Source organism: Myodes glareolus, chromosome 1 (assembly GCF_982192425.1).
Source record: "Myodes glareolus chromosome 1, mMyoGla1.1, whole genome shotgun sequence".
In the NCBI taxonomy this organism is placed as follows: domain Eukaryota; kingdom Metazoa; phylum Chordata; class Mammalia; order Rodentia; family Cricetidae; genus Myodes; species Myodes glareolus.
In genome coordinates this window covers 27,113,619-27,136,976 of record NC_142026.1, presented here as the reverse complement: position 1 = coordinate 27,136,976, position 23,358 = coordinate 27,113,619, and the positions used below count along the sequence as shown (strand labels likewise).

The 23,358-nt window shown below is 44.1% G+C and overlaps 1 protein-coding gene and 1 long non-coding RNA gene across 3 annotated transcripts; one reads left to right on the top strand and one right to left on the bottom strand.

The window, feature by feature from the left end:
- Positions 1 to 91: 91 nt before the first annotated feature.
- LOC146896141 (nuclear body protein SP140-like protein) lies at positions 92 to 21,661 on the bottom strand. 2 transcript variants are annotated; one of them, XM_087905016.1, is made up of 9 exons: positions 21,503 to 21,661; positions 18,139 to 18,243; positions 16,081 to 16,223; positions 15,141 to 15,188; positions 9,156 to 9,265; positions 6,315 to 6,420; positions 3,233 to 3,310; positions 1,812 to 1,955; positions 92 to 502 (listed from the first exon to the last, which is right to left on the bottom strand). In XM_087905016.1, exons 1-9 carry the CDS (start codon positions 21,531 to 21,533, stop codon positions 404 to 406), a joined length of 864 nt encoding a protein of 287 aa, XP_087761142.1. In that variant the 5' UTR covers positions 21,534 to 21,661; the 3' UTR covers positions 92 to 403. The 2 variants fall into 2 exon arrangements, with proteins under 2 accessions (XP_087761142.1, XP_087761143.1); XM_087905017.1 differs by lacking the exon at positions 3,233 to 3,310.
- Positions 20,726 to 21,913, top strand: LOC146896142 (uncharacterized). Its single transcript, XR_015004397.1, has 2 exons — positions 20,726 to 20,815; positions 21,393 to 21,913. It is a non-coding gene; the product is annotated as an uncharacterized LOC146896142 (long non-coding RNA).
- The last annotated feature ends 1,445 nt before the right edge of the window (positions 21,914 to 23,358 follow it).

Below are 23,358 nucleotides of genomic sequence, written 5' to 3'. Positions count from 1 at the left end.
CACCATGTAGCCTAGGCTGGCATCACACTTACAGCTCTCTTCCTGTCTCAGCATTCCAAGGGCTAGGGCTACAAGAGTGTGTCACTATAAGTTGAAGTCTTGGAAGCTTGTGGTTTATTGTAAAGTACTCTCAGGAGTAGGGACAAGGAGCAGGGGGAGAGATAAGCCAGTTGGATTTGAGGAGCAGAGAGCAGCAATCTAGCACACCCTTCATTCCAGCTGGAGGCAGGAGAATAGACCACAAGACCTGGAGGTGTGATTCCAGGTTGCAGCTGTCTGCATGTGGCCCCAGAGAATCCCCTGGAGATGATGGCATCAGTAAAGCATGCTCACTGCTGCAGATGGGAAGACCTGGCTGGAAAAGGATAAGGTGTCAGGACACCAGCAGCATATGTGACATCAGTCAACTGTTTTCATCTGTGTCCTGAATAGCAAACACTTCCTTGAAATTTTTCTCAAACTCAGACTCCAGTCTAAGTCCCATCTGGCCAAAGTTGAGGTCCTAGAAAACAACACAGGCAAAAATGATAGTGCTCGTTAGTAATGAGACATCTCCTTCTTGTTGTTTCTATCCTCTGGCAGAATCTGTGAACTTCATGGTCCAGCCACTTGTTAGGAAACTTAGACTTTGATATTTCTAAGAACTGGGCCTAGAAGAACATTAGAAGCAGAAAATTCTCCGACTGGGGAGATTACTCAGTGGGTTAACATTTGCCACACAAGTGTGAGGACATAAGTTCAGATCCCCAAACCCACAGAAACCTGTATGTGGTAGTACACATCCATAATCCCAGCCTCCAAGCAGTGATCGACAGGTTGCCATGTATCAAACCAGGTGAAATGTGAACAAAACCCACGGTTGCCCTATAACTTGGTCCTCATGTGTACTATGACACAAGCATCTGCATTTCCACATGAACATAAACAGACTCATGCGCCCATATACAACACATGTATCTATATGCACACACAAAGATTTAAGCTAGGAGCTGAAGAAATGGCTCACTGGTTAAGAGTACATACTGATTTTGCAGAAGACCCAAGTTCAATTCCCAGCACTCATGGCATGGAACTGTGATATCAGTTTAGGGGGATCTAATGCCTCTAGTCCATAGGCATCTAAAGTCACAAGTACATACACTGTGCCTTCACGCATGCGTGTGCATGCACACACACACACACACACACACACACGTTTATTTCTAAATAGGATTTCTCTGTGTAGCACTGGTTGTACTGGAGCCTGCTCTGAGGATAGTCTCAGGCCTCAGGGATCTGCCTGTCTCTGCATTCCATATGCTAGGATTTAAATACTGTACTATCATGCCCAGATTAAACACACAGACATATTTTTTAAACTATTTAATAGAAATAGATTCTCATGTGTGTGTATATAGAATATATAGAGGAATAGCTTAACTTTCCTCTGTAGACAGGCTTTGAACTCTCTGATGCTGGGGATCTTTATGATGTCTAAACACCTGCTAGATCTTACACTGAAAAACAAAACAAAACAAAACAAAAAAATACAGCTCACTGCCGGGTTTTTGCTTTTTTGGGTTGTTTGTGTGTTTGAGATAGGTCTGATAGTGTAGACAAGGCAGGCTTTCAATACAAGACAATCCTCTTAATTCAGCCTTTGAAGGCTGTAATCAGGGGCATGCCCCACTGTGTCTGGCACTCTCAGACTCATTGCTTATGCTACATTCTTACAGGAAGGTGTGGGAAACAAGACTTTCCAGGTAGCAGAAACTGAGGGAAAGAGTAACCAGTGGAAAAAAGATGCAATGCAGCCAGAGAGGGATGCTGACCTTGAACGTGGTCCTGTGATTGTGGAAGATGAGCCTCATGTCTTGCACAAACTCTTCCACACAGGAATAACCTCTCTCTCTCAGCTTTTTCTTGATGATGTCCAACCACATAGCCTTCTGCACAACCTCAGACGTCTCTTTGAACTGGTGACAGAAATAGCAATGGAGACTGATATGGTCCAGCTTACCTTCCACAGAATGTCCACAGAAACCACAGAGTCTGAGGTCCAGGGGTGAAATGACATGGTGCGATTGGTAATAAAAGATTTGTCAGGCTAGCTTAATACAAAATATACAGCTTTAATAAACAGAAGAAAGGAAACTTACAAAAACCAGGGTTCCAGCGATCCTGGAACACAGAGGGCAAAGAGGAAGGGGCAAGTGCACCTGGATCTTTTATTTGTTTTGTGTGGCCCCAGGGGGACACACCCTAAGCAGAATGTGATTGGCTGAAGTTCCCCATCATTTCCCCCTTTTTTTAAAAATAAGATAGAACTAAACCAAATATAACTATATGTAATATAAGCAAATAATAAATATAAAGTTACAAACAATAAACAATATTAAGCAAGAAACATAACAAAAGTTTTACTAAGCATTTTATTTTAGGGAGTCTAAATAATGTAGATGGTAACTACAACTATCCAATCTTTAACTCCATCAAAGATCTGAGAATGGAAATAATTTTATTTAAGTAGCCCGGAAGTACAAGCGGGAAACTTCCGAAATGTGCAACAAATGGAAGAGACAACTTTGGCTAAGGCCTGATGTAACTGACATGCCATTTTTTAAAGGCAAGAAACCTTTTAGGACTCTCTCACCCTGTCTTGGCAAGATAAGACAATCCTGCTTTTATCCATTTACGGATATTTTGTAATTTTGTCAGTGGTCGAGGTATGGGCTTTTTCTTTGCCCAAAGGCCAGTTTTGCCAGAAGAAAACAAGCTCCAGGTGGAGTGTCTTTGATGCTCAATGTTTTCTCGGGAGTAGAGCGGTGATGCCAGGAGCGATTGTGTCTCACTACTATAGAACTATGAGTTAGATTAAAGGCCATTTTCTACAGCTCTTTGAAGAGGAAAAGCCCATGTTGGGTGCCAGATGAAATGGCACGGTGCGATTGGTAATAAAAGATTTGTCAGACTAGCTTAATACAAAATATACAGCTTTAATAAACAGAAGAAAGGAAACTTACAAAAACCAGGGTTCCAGCGATCCTGGAACACAGAGGGCAAAGAGGAGGGGGCAAGTGCACCTGGATCTTTTATTTGTTTTGTGTGGCCCCAGGGGGACACACTCTAAGCAGAATGTGATTGGCTGAAGTTCCCCATCACAGGGGGATTTCATCACAATCCTACAGGTATCCCTCACAGACCTATGATACCATGAAAGCCATTGATGGGGGGGCTCACCACCATTACTTACGTAATAATAATATGGCATCTTGGAAAAAAAGGAGCTCTCGGAACAACAATAGACTCTCAAGAGGACAAACTCACACTTCTGCAAGAAAAGGAGACTCAATCAAAGTGACTTAGAAAAGCAGAGTCCATCCCACACCAGAGCCATGGCCCTACCTGCACCTAGGATTACCAGAGCCGCAGGCCCCAGCTGCACTGATTGGAGGAAGAGGTGGGTAGACAACAGTATAAGAATACTCTCAACAACATAAAGAACAATACAAAACCACCAGAAACCAGTGGTTCTACAACAGGAAGACCTGAATAGTCCAACAGAGATAAAACAGAAGAAAATTATCTTTTAAATAGTTTTATGAAAATAATAGAAGCCCTTAAAGAGGAAATGAAAAATTCCCTAAAATAAATGGAGAAAAAGACAAACAAAAAAATTGGAAGAAATCAACAAATCCCTTCAAGAAAATGAAGAAAAAACAATCACACATGTGAAGGAAATGGTTAAAGACTAAAAAACTGAACTAGAGACAATAAAGAAAACATAAACCGAGGGTATTCTGGAAATGGAAAATCTGGGCAAACAGTTGGGAGCTACATATGCAAACATAAACAACAATTCAAGATATAGACGAGAGAATCTCAGGCATTGAATATGCTATAGAGGAAATAGATTCATTGGTCAGAGAAAATGTTAAATCCAACAAATTCTTAACATAAAATATCCAGGAAATCTGGGACACCATAAGAAGACTAATCCTAAGAATAATCAGGATAGAAGAAGTCCAGCACAAAGGCACAGAAAATATATTTTACAAAATCATAGAAGAAAGCTTTCCCAATCTAAAAAAGGACAGGTCAATGAAAGTACAAAAAGCTTACAGAGCAGTAAATAGATTGGACCAAAAGAAAGAAACAAACAAACAAAAAACAAATCTGCTCACCACATAATAAATAAAACACTAAACATACATAATAAAGAAATAATATTACGAGCTGCAAAGGAAAAAGGCCAGGTAACATATAAAGGCAGACCTATCAGAATTACACAGAACTTTCAGAACTTTTTAATAGAAACTCTGAAAATCAGAAGGTTCTGGACAGACTTCTACAGAAACTAAGAGATCAGGGAGGCCAGCCCAGACTACTTACTATATACAACAAAGCTTTCAATCACCATATATGGAGAAAACAAGATATTCCATGACAAAACCAGATTTAAACAATACCTATTCACAAATCCAGCTCAATAGAAAGCACTAAAAGGAAAACTCCAGCCCAAGGAAATTAGGTACACCCATAAAAACACAGGCAATAAATAATCCCACACTAGTAAATCCTAAAGAAAGAAAACATACACACAATACCACCAACAACAACAAAACCAAAAAAATAGCAGGAACTAGCAATCACTGGCCATCAATCCCTTAATATCAATATCAATATTAATATCAATAGATAGACATAGGCTAACAGAATGGATATGAAAACAGAATCTATTCTTTTGCCACATACAAGAAATACACCTCAACTTCAAGACAGACATTATGTCAGAGTAAAGGGTTGGGAAAAGATTTTCCTATTAAATGGCCCTAAGAAATAAACTAGTGTAGCTATCCTAATACCTAACAAAATAAACTTCAATGTAAAAGTAATCAAAAGAGATAAAGAAGGACATTTCATATGCATAGGAGGAAAAATCCATCAAGATGAAGTCTCAGTTCTAAACATCTATGCCTCAAATACAAGAGGCATATGCCACAAACACACGTTTGTGAAAGAAGCAGTACTAAAATTTAAATCACACATCAAACTCCACACACTAATAGTGGAAGGCTTCAACACACCACTCTCATCACTAGACAGGATTTCCAGACAAAATCTTAATAGAGAAATAGAGGAACTAACAGACACTATGACACAAATAAGAATTACAGATATCGATAGAACATTCCACCCAAATACAAAAGAATATAAATTTTTCTTACCACCTCATGGAACCTTCTCTAAAACTGACCACAAATTCAGTAACAAAGCAAGCCTCGACAAATACACTTGCCCCCTCCTCTTTGCCCTCTGTGTTCCAGGATCGCTGGATATTAAACATAAAACAAAGGATAACCAGCCTATAGTCCACAACCCCAGAGAAGCTAGGTAGCAAGGAGGATCCGTAGAGAGACATATATGGATCCCAGTGGGAAGAGGAAATAGACAAGATCTCCTGAGTAAATTGGAAGCATGGAAGAGAATGGGAAGGGTGGGAGAGAAGGGGTAAGGGGAGAAGGAGGGAGAGCAGGATGGAATGGGATGGACGAGTTGGGGAAGAACAAAGAGGGAGAACAAGTAAAGACATATCTTAATAGAGGGAGCCATTATGGGGTTAGCAAGAAACCTGACACTAGGGAAATTCTCGGGAATAAACAAGGATGACCCTAACTAAGATTCTAAGCAATAGTGGAGAGGATTCCTGAACTGGCCTTTCCTCTGTAATCAGACTGATGACCACCTTAATTGTCATCACAGAACCTTCATCCAGTAACTGATGGAAACAGATGCAGAGATCCACAGCTAAGCACCGGGCCGAGCTCCCAGAGTCCAGTCAAAGAGAGGGAGGAGTGATAAATTGAGCAATGGGGCAAGGCCACGATAGAGAAACCCACAGAAACAGCTGACCAGAGCTAGCAGGAGCTCACTGACTTCAGATTGACATCTGGGGAACCTGCATAGGACTGAACTAGACCCTCTGAATGTGGGTGACATTTGTGTGCCTTGGGCCCGTTTCCTATGGAGGGATACCTTGCTCAGCCTAGATACAGGGGGGAAGGGCCTTGGTCCTGCCTCATGTGATGTGACAGACTTTGTTAACTCCCCATGGGAGGCCTCTGAGGAGGGGGTGGGGTGGGAAGAAGGTGGGAGGAGCAGGAGGACGGGAATGAGGGGAACTGGGATTGGTATGTAAAAGAAATGGGTTGTGCAGTGACAGCAGCATGATGGAGTGTGGCTTAGAGGAGCAGGGTCCACTGGTTCTGTTCTGTCCCCAAGTCTGTCTGTGCTCTTCCAGGGAAAAGGAGAAAGTGTGGGGTTCACAGACTCACCAACTGCTCCTGGGGCGCCATCCGCCTCTGCAGAACCTCAGATTCCGGATGAGTCTGTTTGCTTCCTAAGGACTGCATCCTGCAGAAGACGCAACTCCATGGTGTCCTGAAAAGTTGGACATGAAGTGAGCAGGGGACAAGACCTGAAAACAGCCACTGTCCTATGACTGCCACTGTGCTTTCAGAATGGTGTCATCTGGGGAGGAGGTCCCCAGGCTCTGAGGGGCCCCATGTGGGATCTTAAGCTGCCAGTACTCCCATCAGAGTTGTGGTAGGAGCCAGTCCTTGGAAAAAGTTGGATTTATAGTGAGTCGGGGAAACAACATTTCCCAACACAGGTTTCTGGGAGCACAGAAGAGGCTCCCATTAGGTCTGTACACAGAAAATGATCTTCCACAAATTCTGGGAACTTTAGACCTTGAATTAGTCCATTACAACCTGGTGAAATGTGGGTAGCAGTCATATTTCCTTCTTTCACGAATAAGTACAAAACAGAAGAACTTGGCATGTGCGACTATCAATTCTTTAGACAAGGGGTTCTGGTGAGCAACATTGAGGAAAAGGCAGTAGCAGTTACTGTGTAGGCAAAGGGCCCAGCCTTTGTATCAGGAGAGAAGTCTCCCCTAATACAAAGAACATCAGCCTCTTGCTGACAGCATCTAGAAATAGCTCTCTGTATCTTCCTCTTTGGTATCTAACATTAAGAGCTTTGTTCAAGCATCAAAGAGAGAGGTAGTGGAGCAGTCATCCCTACCCAGAAGTGTCTGAGAGAGAGGAACCATGCTGGTGGCCCCTGGTCCAGGCCCAAAAAAGGTCACAGAGAGAGAGAGAGACAGAGAGAGAGAGAGAGAGACAGAGAGAGAGAGAGAGAGAGAGAGAGAGAGAGAGAGAGAGAGAGCAAGTCAGCAGTCACAGACTCAGGCCAGAAGATTCAGGGAAAGGGGAACCATGACGCTGGTCCTGGCCATGGCCCAGAGCCATCAGAGAGAAAGGAAACAACAGTGGCCCTAGCCCTGGCCTAGAAGAGTCATAGAGGGAGCATGGTATCTGTCATAGCAGCCCAGAAGCATTGACAGCAGCAGTTTATGGGAACTATATTAAAAAGTCCCTCTGGGAAAGATCACTTGTGTCCCAACTAGCATCCAGTGTCACCCTCTGTATGAGAAATCCCACTGTATCAGCAACCACCAGAGCCACAGACCTGCCTGCACATAGAGGAGTGATCGCCAGAGCCGTGGAACCGCCTGCACTTGTAAAAGCAATCATCTGAGCCTCAGGTCCACCTGCACCTGGAGGAGTGATCACCCAAGGCTCTGCTCGGCTTGTTCCTGGAGGAGCAATCGACAGAGCCACAGCCACCAACTGCATGAACTGGAGGAAGAGGGACCCCCCTGAAGCACAGACTCCATCTGTACCGATTGGAGGAAGAGGTAGGAAGACAGCAGTGCAAGAATACGCTCAACAGCATCAAGAGTAAAACAGCACCACCAGAAACTAGTGGTTCTACAACAGCAAGACCTGAACACACCACCGCAGATGAAACAGTGAAAACGACCTTAAAAATAATTTTATGATTATTGAGGCCTTTAAAGAGGAAATGCAAATTTCCTTAAGTAAATGGAAGATAAGGCAAACAAAAAATTGGAAGAAATCCACAAATCCCTTAAAGAAAACCAAGAAAAAGAAAGCAAACAGATAAAGGAAATGGTTTAAGAATTCAAAATTGAAGCAGAGGCATTAAAGGAGACACAAATCAAGGGTATTCTGGAAATGGAAAATTTTGGTAAACAGTCAGGAGATACAGATGCAAGCATAAACAACAGAATACAAGAGATCAAAGAAAGACTCTCAGGCACTGAAGATACAATAGAGGAAATAGATTCATCAGTCAAAGAAAGTGTTAAATCCAACCAATTCTTAATTTTTGGGACGCTAGTCTTTATGGATGTACATCTGCCTAGGCCTGGATGTAGGGGGGAGGGCCTTGGACTTCCCACAGGGCAGGGTTCCCTGCCCTCTCTCAAGCAGGATGGGAGAGGGAGGAGAGGGTGTAGGGAATCGGGAGGGGAATGGGAGGAGGGAAGGAAGTGTAAATATTTGAATGGAAAAATAAAAAAACGACATCATGAAATTTGCAGGCAAATGAATAACCAGACTGTAATCCATAGCTCCAGAGAAGCTAGAACCTTCTTCCAGTAATTAACGGAACTAGATGCAGAGATCCACAACCAAGCTCCAAGCCAAACTCTGGGAATTCAGTCAAAGAGAGGGAGGAGGGAATGCATGAACAAGGAAGATTAAAATCATGATGGATAAATCTACAGAGAGAGCTGAACCAAGCTAATGGAAACTCATGAATGTTGTACCTGTTGAGCCTCAATGGGACCAAACTAGGTCCTCCATATGTAGGAGACAGTTATAAAAACTTGTGATATCAGAGGAGCCCCTGATAGTAGGACCAGAATCTATCCCTGGTGCATGAGCTAGCTTTCTAGAGTCTATTTCCCATGAGGGGATGCCATGCTCAGACTTAACATATAGGGAAGGGGCTTGGTCCTGCCCCAACTTAATGTACCAAACAATATTGATACCCCATAGGAGCCCTTACATGTTGGGAGGAGAGGATGGAAGGTGGGCTGGGGGGCAAGGTCGTGGTGGGGAAGTGGGGTAGGAGAGGAAACTTTGGTTGGAATGTAAGATGAAATTTAAATAAATAAATGAATAAACAAACCCTTGCTTACCCCCCACATTGAGGCACAAGCTCACAATCTACAAGGGTAATGTGTGTGACAAGGAAAGGGTATCTAGGAGGAGACAGAGAAGGAACCACATCTCACTCACATCTCAGCCTCCACCGCGGGGATGTGACACTCTTCATGGAAGGCTCTGGAGCAAGTGTCACAGCAGAAGAGCATTCCTCCATCCCGGCACACTTCACATTCATCTGAGTTCTGCATGGAGAGAGTAGAACATTTACATCACTGAGAGATGAGACCCACAGAGCCACTACTGTGGCAATCCTCGACGTGTGACTTTTGCATGAACCTTCAAGGGCATGGATACTTCTTCCTGGGACACTAAGGAACAGCTTGGAATGTAAATTGCAGAAAAAAACTTAAAGTTTGAGGGAAAGGAGCCATGAACCAATCACAAAACAATCTTCCTTGGGGAACCAAAGATTCTGACACAGAAAGACAAGCAACAAAACAAGATTTCACATAATCTGACGAAGTTTTCTATCATATACAAAAAATGAGTTTCTGAAATAAAGCATTAAGTCCATTTTTCCATACAGAAACGGCATCAACTCATCAAAGGGAGATGTACCAGGAATCCAATTTGATGGAATAAACTAAGAGAACAGCACATCCTGTAATTGAGCCATGAGCATGCAATAAATTGAAGAAAGGGTCTGCAGAGGAGTGTTTTAGACACTGGGTTCTGTGCCTAGAGAGCCCTGAGCCTGAGGTGGGGACTCTGAGAAGTCAGGGTGTGAGTACAGATGACCATCCAAGTGAGTACAAAGCAAAGGACTTTATGGCTATTGGAATCTTGTAGAAGATTCCACATGACACAAGAAAATGTACATGTAAGGCATGGAGTCACCATCTCTAAAATCCAAGGACTGTAGTCATGGCAACCACCCAGGGTGGAGACTAGAATGGTTTTATTTGTGAACCTCTGAGAATGTCTAATAGAGATTATATTAATTACAGTTAGACCTGCCCACCGTGTATTCCTGGAGTGTGTGCGTGGAGAAAGCACAGTGATCATAAACATTCACACATTAACTCATTGCTCTGTGCTCCTGGTGATGGATGTGATGGAGCCAGTTGTTTTTATGTTTCTCCCACCTCGACTCCTCTGCAAGGATGGCCTGGAGCCTAGAGCTGTGAGTCTGTTAAGCCCATCCTCCCTTAAGCTGCCTTTGCCAGAGTATTTTATCATAGCCACAGGAAAGGAAATGCAGACAGAGACCAAAGCTCTGTCATCATTTTAATGAAACATAATATAGAGCTTTGTTCTATGAAAGAGAAAAATCTCCCCAAATCTGTAACATGAAAGGGCCTGCTTGTTGGGGTTTCTGTTCCACCCAGTCCCCCAGCCATTTAGTCCCAAAAAAAATCACACAGAGATCTCCATAGGTTATAAAACTGATTGGCCCATTAGCTCAGTCTTCTTATTAGCTCTTGTAGCTTATATTAACCCGTTATTCTTATCTATGTTAGCCACATGACTCAGTACCTTTCTCAGCTGGGCAGATTACATCTTGTTTCTTCCGTGGTCTGGGCAGGACTGGAGGAATGGGCTTTCTCCTTCCTAGAATTCTCTTGTTCTCATCGCCCCACCTCTACTTCCTGTCTGGTTGACCTGCCTATACTTCCTCCCTGGTCAATCAGTGTTTATTTAAAACATGATTGACAGAATACAGGCAATTCTCTCGCACCACAAATCAACAGAGACTAGGCTTCTTGCCAGGCCGAACACAGAGTGCTTTTAGTCAAATTTAGTTTTCATCCAGAGAAGTTCACTTTTGACAATATTTGTGCTTTGTTGCTATAGAGTAAGATATATTTATTAAAACAAATAGACTGCATAGAGCAATGTTGAAGAGACCAATAAACATACTATATGGTACACAAATACATGTGTGTTCAAGGGGAAGAGGTGGTCTATAACTGAAATGCTGCCATGTGTGGGAAGAGTGGCGTAACACCAAAATTAAGCCTCAGTGTTACATACTGCCTGGATATCTGGGGAATTTAGGATCCTACCATTCAGGATACAGGAAGACCATGAGTTTGAAAATAGCTTGAAACAAAGACAGAACTGAGAGGGCCAGGATAGTCTATAAGTTCCCCACCCCCACTCACCTCCTACAGGTGAAGCCCCTTAACTAGCAACCAGTATCGTTCATGATTGACAGGTTACAGTTCACTGTCACCCAGAGAACTATCCAAACTGGTACCTCACAACCTCCCTTGGGAAGCTGGTGGGGCTTTCCTATGGTCAGTGTTAACACAGGAACCAGAAAGTGTCTGAGTGCTCGTGTACAGGAGCACATGGGTTACTGGTGCCACCTTCAGAAAGAATGGTGACAGTTGGAGAACTGGGTGGTAACTCTATGCCCACATAGAAAATTCCCATATCAGACATGGTGCAGTCTAGGAATCTAGGCACTGGAAAGTTGAGACAGGAGGATCAGGAGTTCAAGGCCATCCTTGACTACGTAGTGAGTTTGAAGTCATTTGATCATACATGAGATCCAATCTCAAAAAAAAAAAATTAAGACAGAAGAGAGGAAAGGAAAGGAGGAGGGATGATGTGAAAGAAAAATCTCCCATGTAGTCCATGGATTATTGGAAAAATTTTTCTTCTTGTGACTGAGGGACAAACATGAGACTGACCTGAGGACTGGTCCACCACTGAATGAGTGATGGGAAGAAAGGAGGTAGGCAAGGTGAGAAGGTCAACCATTCTGTGCCCTCCTCCATCTCTGCCTTTAGGAGAAGCCTGACCTGAGGCATCAGTCTTGGTGGTTTTGCTCTATCACCTAAACTACTGGACCACTTTTCTTCCTGGGTCCTTCTCTTCCTCCTCCAGACACAAAGGTTGGAGTTCCTTAGATTTCCATCCTTGGCCACAATCTATCCATATGATCAGAGTCACTCTCCAGCTGCAGGTTTCCCTTTGCGTCCTCAGCTTCAGGGTGTCTCATCTCTCCTCTGCACCCCATATATATTCTAATGCTCAGAAATATCTCCTCTGAGGCCCCCTGGATGCACCTGAAACTCATCCAGCTAAACTGTAGCCATCGTGCTGCTGCACCCTTCTCTTACCCTGGTACTTCCTTTTTATATAACATGATCCATACACCACTGGTGCGGGAGAATTGTCTGTATTCTGTCAATCATGTTTTAAATAAACACTGATTGGCCAGGCCGGAGGTGTAGGCGGGAAAACCAGACAGAAAGTGAAAATGATGCAAGGAGAGCAGGAGAATTTTGGGGAGGAGGAAGTTGATTCCTCCCACTCTTGCCCAGACCACCGAAGCAACAGGATGTGATCTGCCCCACTGAAAAAGGTACTGAGCCACAGGGCTAAAATAGATTTAAAAAAATGGGTTAATCAAGATGTGAGAGTTAGCCAGTAAGAAGCCTGACCTAAAGGGCCAATCATCTTTATAACTAATAGAGATCTGTGTGTGATTTTTCTCTGGGACTAAATAGCTGGGGAGGCGGGCAGGACAAAAACTCCCAAACAAACAGGACCCTTCATGTTACACACCACAAACCTAGGAGTCCATCCTGCTTCTATGCCATTTTTTATTTCCTGAATCCATTCCATTCCTTGTCCTCTGAACACTAATTATTAAGCTTATTTAAGAGTTTTCTTTGTTCTAGCAAGATCTACTAAATATAGATATACAGGGGAGCAGAGGATAGGCAGGACCCTAAGTATTAGGATGGTTTGCCTATGCCTTACCATCAGCCAAGCTGATCCCAGGCAAACACCGTGTGGTTTGCTCAGTAGTGATGGTTTTGTTTCTAACCAGACAGGGCCCTGATAGTTCCCTTCAGAGTGGCCCCAGGGAATTCATAAGAACCAACCAACTCTGTAGACATTTTTCTGTAGGACAAGGAGGGATTCACACCCAGAACTTATACATGAATACTGGCCTACCCTTGGAATGCATGCTGGTACATGTTCTTTTCACACACTGCCTTTTACAGACGCTGTCTCCTCTTGTATTTGCTCTTCATCCTTCATCCACAGCCAGCCATGCCCACTTACACTCCAGGCCCTGTCCTAGGGACCCCAGAGATCTAGATCTCTGTCTCTCAGCCTCACTTTCAGGGTAAATGAGAACACGTGCTAACACATGGTAGGATGAGAACATGAGAACACGTGGTGAAACACATGGTAGGATGAGAACATGAGAACATGTGCTAACACATGGTAGGATGAGAACATGAGAACACATAGTGAAACACATGATAGGTTTGTTCCAAAGCCCCCGAGGAGTCTTGGTGGGCTCAGTCAAGAAGGCTGGCCTGTTTGCTAAAGACTAGCTTGAATATCTCTACCAGTCCGAGAACATTTAAGGCTCTCAGTCGTTTTCTTTACGTTTGCCCACCCAGTTATGTATCAACCATGACCACCAGCATCCCACTGCAGAGAGGCGGCAAAGAGAACAAGGCTGAATATGTGCCAGCCTTATCCAAAAACCCATAAGGCTCAGAGTCCTTGAGAATGAGTGATCCCAGAGAGGAAAGTCACCACCTTCTGTAGCTCTCCCAGAAAACCAAATGGACCCAAGGTATACCCAGGGCTGCAGCTCTTCCTCTTTATGGCCTCCCTCCTCATTCAAAGCTCAAAGAGAGGCCAAGTAGGGTACAATGTTTAGAGGTAACACTGGAAATCTTACTGCTTTTGCGCATTCACTGGAATGAACTTGTTACCCTTCCCTTCTATGATCCAGGCCATCTCAGCCCTTAACTCCAGTCCAGGGCTGGGAGCTGGAGACAAGCATGATCTGTGATACAATCACCTGAGAAGGGCATTCTCACTGTCCACTGTTCTAGAGTCTCCCAGGTCACACTGTTTGTTGTTCTGTAATGTGGTCAGTGACTTGGACACAATCCTTGAGGTCATTCGGGGCTGCTGTTTCTATCTTCTGTACAGTCCATGAGTGTTCTGTGTACAATTATTAATTGTGTGTTAAAAGATGAGCAAATATGACTTCACTTAGGAAAAGAGAATTCAGGTGTCTCAAAGTAGATGTTAGCATACAGAAACGGTAGTTCTGGTAACCATACCGAACTGTCTGACACACACCAGTCTTCACCAGGAGGCTTAAATGACCCTGCAAGAACTGGGAAATTATCGTGTGATACCGAGAGTGACAAGGAAGATTCTGACTTCCCATGTCTCTGAGCAGACGAAGAGGCCCTGAGAGGCTTATGAAAGTGGAAATGGATCCTGGCTTCTGTTTCTCTGAGAATACTGTTCTTACTCAAAAGAAGAGGCAAGTGCCCCTGTTGCTATGAAACACTGCATCCAAGAATAAAAAGGGTTCTGTGGGTTGGACAATTGTAGCTCATTTGAGTGATTCTGAAAGAGATACTCTTAGAATTTAGAGGAAGGTAGAGGATATGGACTTTAAAGTAGTCATTGACCAGGTTGGGAGGTAGTTTCCTTCTAGGAAACTGAGTGATTGACATGTCCCAGTGGCTCAGAGTCCAAACTAGTCAGGCAATAATGCAAATGACACATACTACACAGGTCTCAAGTTCAAATTCTCAGTGAGCTATGAAACCCAGTGTGGAGTGTTTCGTGGCCCATTGAACCCTACATTGCTGATTTTTTTTATCATCTCCAGCTCGAAGGAGTCAACACTGAAGGAAGACCTGGCCTTCCACACAGCCTGAGTGAAGACACAGACTGAAAACATGAAAAGAAATAGTAGAGGAAGGAAGGAGAGGAGACTTTAAGCATGACAACCCAACCGAGACACCATAAAATAAGAAGCTATGTGAATATATCCAAGTTATATTTAAAAATAACAAAGAATGGAATGTCTTTGTATGCACAAAAATTAAGATTGTTAACAGTCAAAGACAAGATCAGATTTGTGTATTTGCATTTTAGCACATGCTTAACACTGTAGCTACCAATAAATATATCTTGATCTCAGTTAACATTTACTGTATTTACTACTGCATTATTCACATTTTTTGATCACTTAGATTCAACTAAATAAATAAATGAATAAATAATAAAAAAAAGAAGCTATGTGAGTAAAATCACGTGATGAGAACTCACCTTTTTTCTCTTGCCATAAATTCGTGGAGAATTGGGGAGAAAGTTTCTCTGCAAGATAGAAGGATTCGAGCATGTAGTTATCTGTATTTCAGAGGTGTGAATTGGGAATTGCCAGCCTCTTTCCAGAAGTTCTGCCTGGATCTTCCGTTCAGACCCATGTTGTCTGACTCCATCCCCTCTCCTCGCATACAACTTAGAGACGCTGGCCTGTGGGCAGCTGGAAAGACCTCCTCACATCCCTCGTCCTCAGGTCCTGGGAATTTTCCCTCACAATCCCTTGTTCAACCATGACACAATCTCTGTTCCCACTAGACACAATTCAGCTTGTTCCACACCAGGACTAGGCAGCTAACACACACATGTTTCATGCATGTAGGGTGTTACATGCTCCGATGAATTTGGAGCACATGACAGAAAACATGGTTGTGGGGAGATAGAAGAGAAAGTTCATGGGAGAAGCTTCTCTCTCTCTCTCTCTCTCTCTCTCTCTCTCTCTCTCTCTCTCTCTCTGTCTCTCTCTCTCTCAAAACAGGGTGGCATTAAGTTCCTACACAAACATCCTGAATTGGTGGTTTATACCACATAACTCATCCCCCTGTATCCACACAACTGCCTTTGGTGCAGCTGCTAGCGGGTCCTATCTCTAGATTCTCTTTCACTTGTCTGACAGTCAACTCCTCCCTTGGTGTCAATGCAGAAATTTCTCTGCAAGAACCCCAATCCAGAATGGCCTCCTCAGAGATCCTGTATCTATCATTTGTCAACACCAGCAAGGTGCATCCCCCAGAAATGAGGCTATGGATGTGGGCCGCCTCTCTCATGAGTGATAGGAGAACCTGATCGGCATCAGGGGTTTCCCATATCTCATAACTATTTGATCTGGAAACAGTGCAAGAAGAAGAGGCACTGATCCCCCCCCCTCCCCCCTCCACTGCAGTACCTGGATCAGCAATTTCAGGGGCCAATTGTAGCAGCGCACACTCAATTTCCAGTTCTTTGATCGTCCATGACCTCCCAAGATTTCAAACTCAGTGGGTGTGTACCAGTCCCCAGCTTCACTCTGTATGGACTTCACGGAGACCCCTGTAAGACCACAGTAGACTGATCGTGAGCCTGCTTTGTCCCTCCGTGGAACTCAGATGCGTGGCCTCTCACTGCGCTAGAGCTGGAGCCACCCAGACTGTGCTCCAAGTCAGGAGCAGAAGAGTCGGCCTCCTCTCTGGCTTCAGAAGTCCCAGCACAGCCCTGGAGTTCTCTAATGGGTTTTGTTGAAGCCTTTCATATTTCTGATTTTTATGCCTGGATAAAATGGCAATTGCTACCAACAGACCTTTAGAAACTACTTCAAGGTCACCTAGAAAAGGACAAGCTAGAGACTGACTACACAGGGTGAGTGGATTTCAGTGAGGTTGAACTCTCCGGTTAGAGAACAACCAGAGTCTCAGAAGGACCCAGGGAAGGTGGAGGTGGGGTCCTTAGCTCAGAGCTGAGGCTGCAGCTGGAGTCTGCAACTCGGGAGTTCTGTGATGTCACTGTCTACCCAAATTAATGAGACTATTGAAGAGAAGCTCACCCATCCCTGCAGTCAGAGGTAGGTACCATCTAAACACAAATGACATATTATCCAGCAGAAATTTAGATTATTTAAAAAAACTAGTAATATGCTTGGCATCTTCCTTACTATTAAAATGCAAACAAAATTACAACAACACCATTTGATACCCCACCAGGATGACCTTAATAATAATTAAAAAAAAAAGAATTAACAGCCATTAGTATAGGAAAGTTGGAGGGATCCTGCATTTCTGATGGGAATATACAACAGTGTAGCCAAGACCACCAACATTTCGATGATTCCTTACTGAGTTCACCGTTTCATCACCATGACTTAACAATTCCACCTCTGTGTATGTACCTCAAACTGAGTGTGCATATTCCTACATATATTGTACTCATGTTCTCAAAACAGCATTATTTATCAATCCCAGAGTAGAAATAATACAAAATGATGAATGAATAAAGAAAATGTGATAGGACCCTGAAATGGATTATCATGTTATTTGGCAGTTAAAATATACTATTGCATAAACTACATACATGAGGTTTGAAATCATCATGCTGAGTGAAAGCAGGCAATCATACAGGCACATGTCATAGATGTCATTTGTATGAAATATGTATGGTAGACAGATTTATTGAGCAGGAACTAGTGAGTGGAAGCTCACTAGGGCAAAGTGGGCAAAAACATCAACTACGAATAGACAGAGGGGCACAAATACTTTCTCACTGTAATCTCTTATGATGTATAAAAGAAGAAAACCCCATTATTGGAGACTCTAAATGCTGATTTATGTGGTATGTGATTATAACTCAGTAAAGCTATTAAAATAGTAGAATCTGATGACTGTCATCCACAGACTCATACTAGAAGAGATCTGAGATGAAGTCCATCAGTACTTTTCTTTGCAAACTTTTATGGCATATTATTGCAGAATATGTTATACCAATAATACAAATTAATCCTCATGGATATACTATGGGTCAGGCTTTATATTATCGTCATCTATGTAAAAACGAGAAATTTCATGTCCAGAAAGCCCCTCCCACATTACAGAAAGAGACCTCCTCTCTTGGCAAAGCTGAGTCTGGAACTTGGGTTCTCTGATTCTTCTCAATCCTGTGATGCTCTCACCGTGACAAGTGCCCTGCCCTGGTGCTACTGACACAGGGATGTGAAGGCAGAGGCTGAGGGCCTCTCCCCATTTATGTCTGACTGGAAAGAAAATATGCAGTAGTTTCCATCTCTGGATGGACGTTTCTCTGGTTCTCTGGGCATCTCGTGGCTCCCTCCATGTTACTGTGAGCATCTACTAGGCATGGTTTCAAGCGTTAGGATCCCTCCTGTTTTCAAGCCACGTCCCACAGTTCCTTAAGTAATTCCTTTATTGCTTGTGATGTTTTTATTTAGCAGTTGTGAATCAAAAACCACGATCCCTACCTTGCTTGAATCTGTCCTTGTGTAATGTTCCCTTCACGTCACCACATGTCACAGGAAGCAGTTCAGCACTGAAATCTGCATTTTCATTTCTGCGCTTTCTTGGAACTGAAAAAGAAGATTTCTTCTTTTGTCTCACTTTGTAGATGTGCATGGTTCCTCCTCCCTCTCGGGGTCATTCCTTTAACACTCGGAACACTTTGCTCCTCAGATCTCTAACTTCTATGTCTTTCTTGCAAGTGGCATATTGGCTATGTAATGACAAATATTTTACCCCTAATTTAAAAAAAAACAAACAAACAAAAACAAAAAACCAGGAGGCTTTAGCAGAGAATTTTGGCTTTGATAAAATTGTCCTGATCCTAACTCTAGTGACCACCACTGATTGCTACATGGCCATGAAACCGAAGCTGTCTGACTGTTCTATTGTACTCTCCGCCATTTGAGCCTGACCAGGCGGGCTATCAGGGGGAGATGACAGGCAACCTAGCAGAGTTGAGTGGGATCATCTCTACTTCCCCTTTTCTTCTGTGGTGCTCCATTTCTCCCTGAGGCACTGAAGGCAAACACAAACTCCTAAGCTGCCCTGCCGGTAGGCTGTGCCTTCAGTCAATTACTGCCTGCCAAGATCACTGTTTTGTGGATGCGTCTTTCTTACAAGATCAATACTAAATTTCAAATTTTAGCTTTGTAGAAGACAGAACTCACCAAACACGAAGTGCAATGTAGTCACAGAGGTGGGTCATACCCACAGTTGGCAGCGTATTTATCAAATGCACAGAAGAAGAGATAACATCTGATTAATGGCAGTGAAAACTAAACCAGTCCTAGGGGAGGGAATTTCCCAGCCAGAGCACAGGAAGGACAACCCATTCCCCTCTTAACAGGAAGAATGCAAATAAACACACATCTATGTCATCTCTGCATTCTCGGGTTGAGAGAGGGAGACTCCTCATCTCATTTGCTATTGGCAGGAAGAGCATTGGCGCTGCCTCCTCACAGGCCGTGTGGTGGCGTCTACAAGCGAGTGGTCACTGCTGCCCTTTGGCCCAGTAAGTCCACTCTTGTTTGTTTTAGACACAAGACAAGTGAAATTAAATGAAATGAATTATGTGACCACTGCTCTTACTGCTTGTTGGTGACATGAACAAGTGGTGCTGACCTAAATGTCCGTCAAAAGCAGGCGAGCTTAAAACTCATGGTAAGGACTGACCAGAAGGCTCACTTAATAAACAAGCCAGCAGCCAAGGTGGATGACTTCACTAGGATCCCCAGAGACCAGAAGGGAAAAGGGAAGAACCAGCTCCTCTATGCTGTTCCCTGACTCCATGACGCATGCACAGTTATATACGTGTGCACACATGAACAAAATAATGAAAAATTGTTGAGTATATCTCTCAGTTCATATACCAGACCTCTGAACAGCAGGTGGCTGTTAAAGAGAATAATGTAAATGTATATGCATTATGGTGAGGACCTCATTAAGGGAAGCTTCTACTTTATGATAATCAATCAAAGGCTCAAAACAGAACAATATTACAAAGTGAAAATACACATATGTATGTATGAAAACAAGGAATACATGGAAATACACAGGAAAAGATAAAGGGGCTGAAGAGATAAGTCAGTAGTTAAAATCACTGGCTGCTCGCCCAAAGGACTGGAGTTCAGTTTCCAACACCCATGTCTGACAGTTCAGGACTGTCTAACTCCAACTACTAGCAGACGATCAAACACCTCTTCTGGCTTCCAAAGGCATCTACCCTAATGATGGTTCTCTCACTCTCTCTCTCTCTCTCTCTCTCTCTCTCTCTCTCTCTCTCTCCTGCTCCCTCTGCCCTCCTCCCTCCCCCCCCGTCTCTCTATCTCTATATCTCATACACACGCGCACACACAAGGAGAGGGAGGAAATATGTTTTAGAAGATAGAGAAGATCCAGGCATGGTGCGCACACCTTTAATCCCAGTACCTGGGAGAGAGGAGCAAGTAGATCTCTGCTGTGAGTCCCAGGCCAGCCTGGTCTATGTAACGAGTTTCAGGAAAGCCTAGACTATATAAAAAATAAATGACTAAAACAAGACCCTGTCTTAAATTGAAAGAAAAAAAGAAGGAAGGAAGGAAGGAAGGAAGAAGGAAAGAAAGAAAGAAAGAAAGAAAGAAAGGAAGAAAAGAAAGAAAGAAAGAAAGAAAGAAAGAAAGAAAGAAAGAAAGAAAGAAAGAAAGAAAGCAAGCTTGAACTCAAGACTAGGAGCTGTAGGGAGTATATATGGGGGACATATATACTTCTTTCTATATTTCATCCTTTCTATATTCCACAACGGTAAAAGCTTCTAAACCACAGTCTATTGTGCAAGCCTGTACTCCCAGTCACTCAGAAGAAGCAGGCAACAGAATGACAAGTTCAAGGTCAGCCTGAGTTGTAGAATGAGTTAAAAAGGCCAGGGTGGGACACTTAGCAAAACCTTGATTCTAAAATCTTTAAAATAGGAAGAGTTATATAGTCAGGCACAGTCGAGGCCCTAGTTTCAACGGCAGTCCAGGAAATGTGTCACTTCCTGTGCAGGAGCAAACACCCCGACTGGCCCTGTCTCTGAGGAGCACATCTGATCACCACTGTGGAGCAGACAGAGGTCGGCCATGTCCTTGTCAGAGGAGTCACCTCCTAGGACAGGGCGCTGAGGTAAAAAGAAAAACCGCTGCTAGCCAGGGCCTTTCTTGCCTTTTTTTCCTTCCTTGGATCAAAATCTGACAGTGAGAGCTCAGACTAGGAGTGAGCCTGGGACAGCTTCCTAGGTGACAAGTCCTGCCAGACAGGTAAGAGACCAGGACAGAGGGGACCCAGCTGCTGATCCTGAGACTCTGCTATTTGAATTTCTTCCCTGAGGTGACTTGGTGAAAGCAGGGAGAGGCAGAGTTCATGAGATAACACTCAGATAACAACAGAACCAGTCACAGAGGTCACCAGGAGTCCCTGACAGCTGTGACCAGAGTCTCCTTCTGACAGCTGACAGTGTTGCACACAAGAACGTTATGACTGTGCATTCTGGCAAGCTGGCCTTGCCAGAGGATATCTTACTCAATTTCAAAAGCTCTGAAAACTCCTTCTGTCTGTCTCTCTGTCTGTCTGTCTCTGTCTCTCTATCTGTCTGTCTGTTTATCTATCTATCTATCTATCTATCTACCTATCTCCTCTCTCTCTCACCCCCCCCCACATCCCCTCTTTCTCTCTCTCTCTTGTCTCTCCTCTCTAACTACAGAGCTTTTTCACGTCCGGGGCTTTGGACTGACTGAAGCTGCAGCCACTTAATCAAGACATGAAATCACCCAAGCTGTCAGAGGGCAAAGTTGCAGAGGGAGAAAGACCCACCTGGTGATGATCTGCGGCTGCTATTTTTCATCTCTCAACTCCTGCCAGGGGCCTGGGAGGATGACCTCTGATCCCTTGGTCTCTTAACAGGCTTCCAGACTGGGAGTTGTGACCCACAGCTGAGAGCAGGAAGTAGGCCTGAACACTAACTCACCAGAAAAGGCTCCGCCCAGATGAGGAAAAAAAAACCGAAAGTATTTCTCTAATCTCAAATGTGCTGCTCGGAGATACTGTCCCTTCTTTCTTGCCTGAATGTGGTGGCAGGAGGGGGAGAAAGGAGGACTCAGTGGAGTGCAAAGGGGCACACCAGGGACATGCAAGGCCAATTCCCAGGAGTACCTTATTTATGCAAAGATTGAAAAAAGACAACAACCCAAAAGCAATAACAACAAAACTCCCCTCAAACCCAAACTGTTCTCAGTCACCTCTGTGTCTAGGAAGCAGTTTTACCAGGGTTGGCTGTATAACCCCCCACCTTTTTTGTCTTGTCCCTGACTGAAGTGGCTTGGGTGGGCGAGAGTTGGGGGAGGAGGGCCAGACACTTTCAGGTTCTCTCTCAGGCTAGCAGGAGAACCCAGAGCTGGATCCCGACCAAGAGAAGTTTTCCCTCAGACCTCTGGGGAAGTAGAGGTGGAGGGGAAGATCCCCCAGATTGATAGACACCCTGGGTCAGAGCACTGACTGAGGAGTTGTCATCCCAGCCTAGAACTCAAGGGTGGGAGGAAGCTGCCACAGTGGTCACCAGGGCATAAGGACAAAGAACTTGTCCTCCCTTCTGAGATGTGGACCTGGAGAGAGATGGGCAGACACCTCCAGGGAGGCCTTCCAGGAAGGCCCTCGGGGATCACCAGGATGCACCAGGTTCCTCTCTGCTGCTCCCTCTGGGAAGACTCTCTCTGAGAAACCAGGGGACTGGGTGAGCCTGAGTCCTGTCAGGTCTCCAGCAGTCTTCTTGCCTGTGCAGACCAGGGCTCTGTTCTCATCCTTAGCTCAAATGCACAGGGACAGGCAAGTGCGGGGCTGGAGCGGGTCTGACTGACAGCAGCAGCCTGAGGCCAGGCCTGAGGTCAGATTTCAGGGCTCCTTTCACTGTCCCACATTTTAGCCAGGTCTCCAATTCTACTTCTATCAGGAATGAAGTTTTTCTAAATGATTTTGTTTTATCATAAATCATCTATGTTTCTGTATGGGGTATACACACATGAGTGCATGTGGCTAATGATATAAGAAGACCATGTGGGATCCATGAAGCTGGAGCTAGCGGCAGCTGTGTCACCAGATACGGGTGCTGGGAACCAGACCCTGGTCCTCTGCAAGAGCAGAATGCACTCTTAACCGTTGAAGCAACTCTAGCCCCAGACAGTATTTTGACCCTCATCCTATCTCTTCATGTTGCCTATCTGTCTGTCAGGTAGTATAGAACCAAGGTTGGGGAAAATGATAAACTTGGTATTTTAAGACCCTAAACTCGGTTACACTTCATCATGGGCCTGTCTCTTTCCTCACGTTCCCTTACCTGTGAACCAGGTGAGTACAGAGGCTGGAAGCCCTGGCAATCCCATGATCATGATGCCGTTATTCCCAGGACCTGGTGGGCTTTGGGTAGCAACATTTGAGTTCTTAGAGAGACTGTGGTGAGACTGAGTCTAACACCCTATATTCGTCAGGGTTCCCTGGAGGAACATAACTTATAGAATGAGTCTTTCTATATATAGAAAGGGTTTTACTAGAATGACTTACAGGCTGCAGTCCAGCTAATGCAACAATGACTGGCCATGAATGGAAAGCCCAAGAATCCAGTAGTTGCTCCATCCACAAGGCAGGATGTCTCAGCTGGCCTTTTCTGCACACTGGAA

What these genes read in the sequence shown, in the direction of transcription:
- LOC146896141 (XM_087905016.1), bottom strand. Translation starts at nt 21,533, where the DNA reads ATGAAAAATAGCAGCCGCAGATCATCACCAG. An exon ending in CAAGGACAGATTCAAGCAAG is followed by an intron (nt 16,224 to 18,138) that starts GTAGGGATCGTG and finishes GTGGTCTTACAG; the next exon opens with GGGTCTCCGTGAAGTCCATA. An exon ending in CCCGCGGTGGAGGCTGAGAT is followed by an intron (nt 6,421 to 9,155) that starts GTGAGTGAGATG and finishes CCAACTTTTCAG; the next exon opens with GACACCATGGAGTTGCGTCT.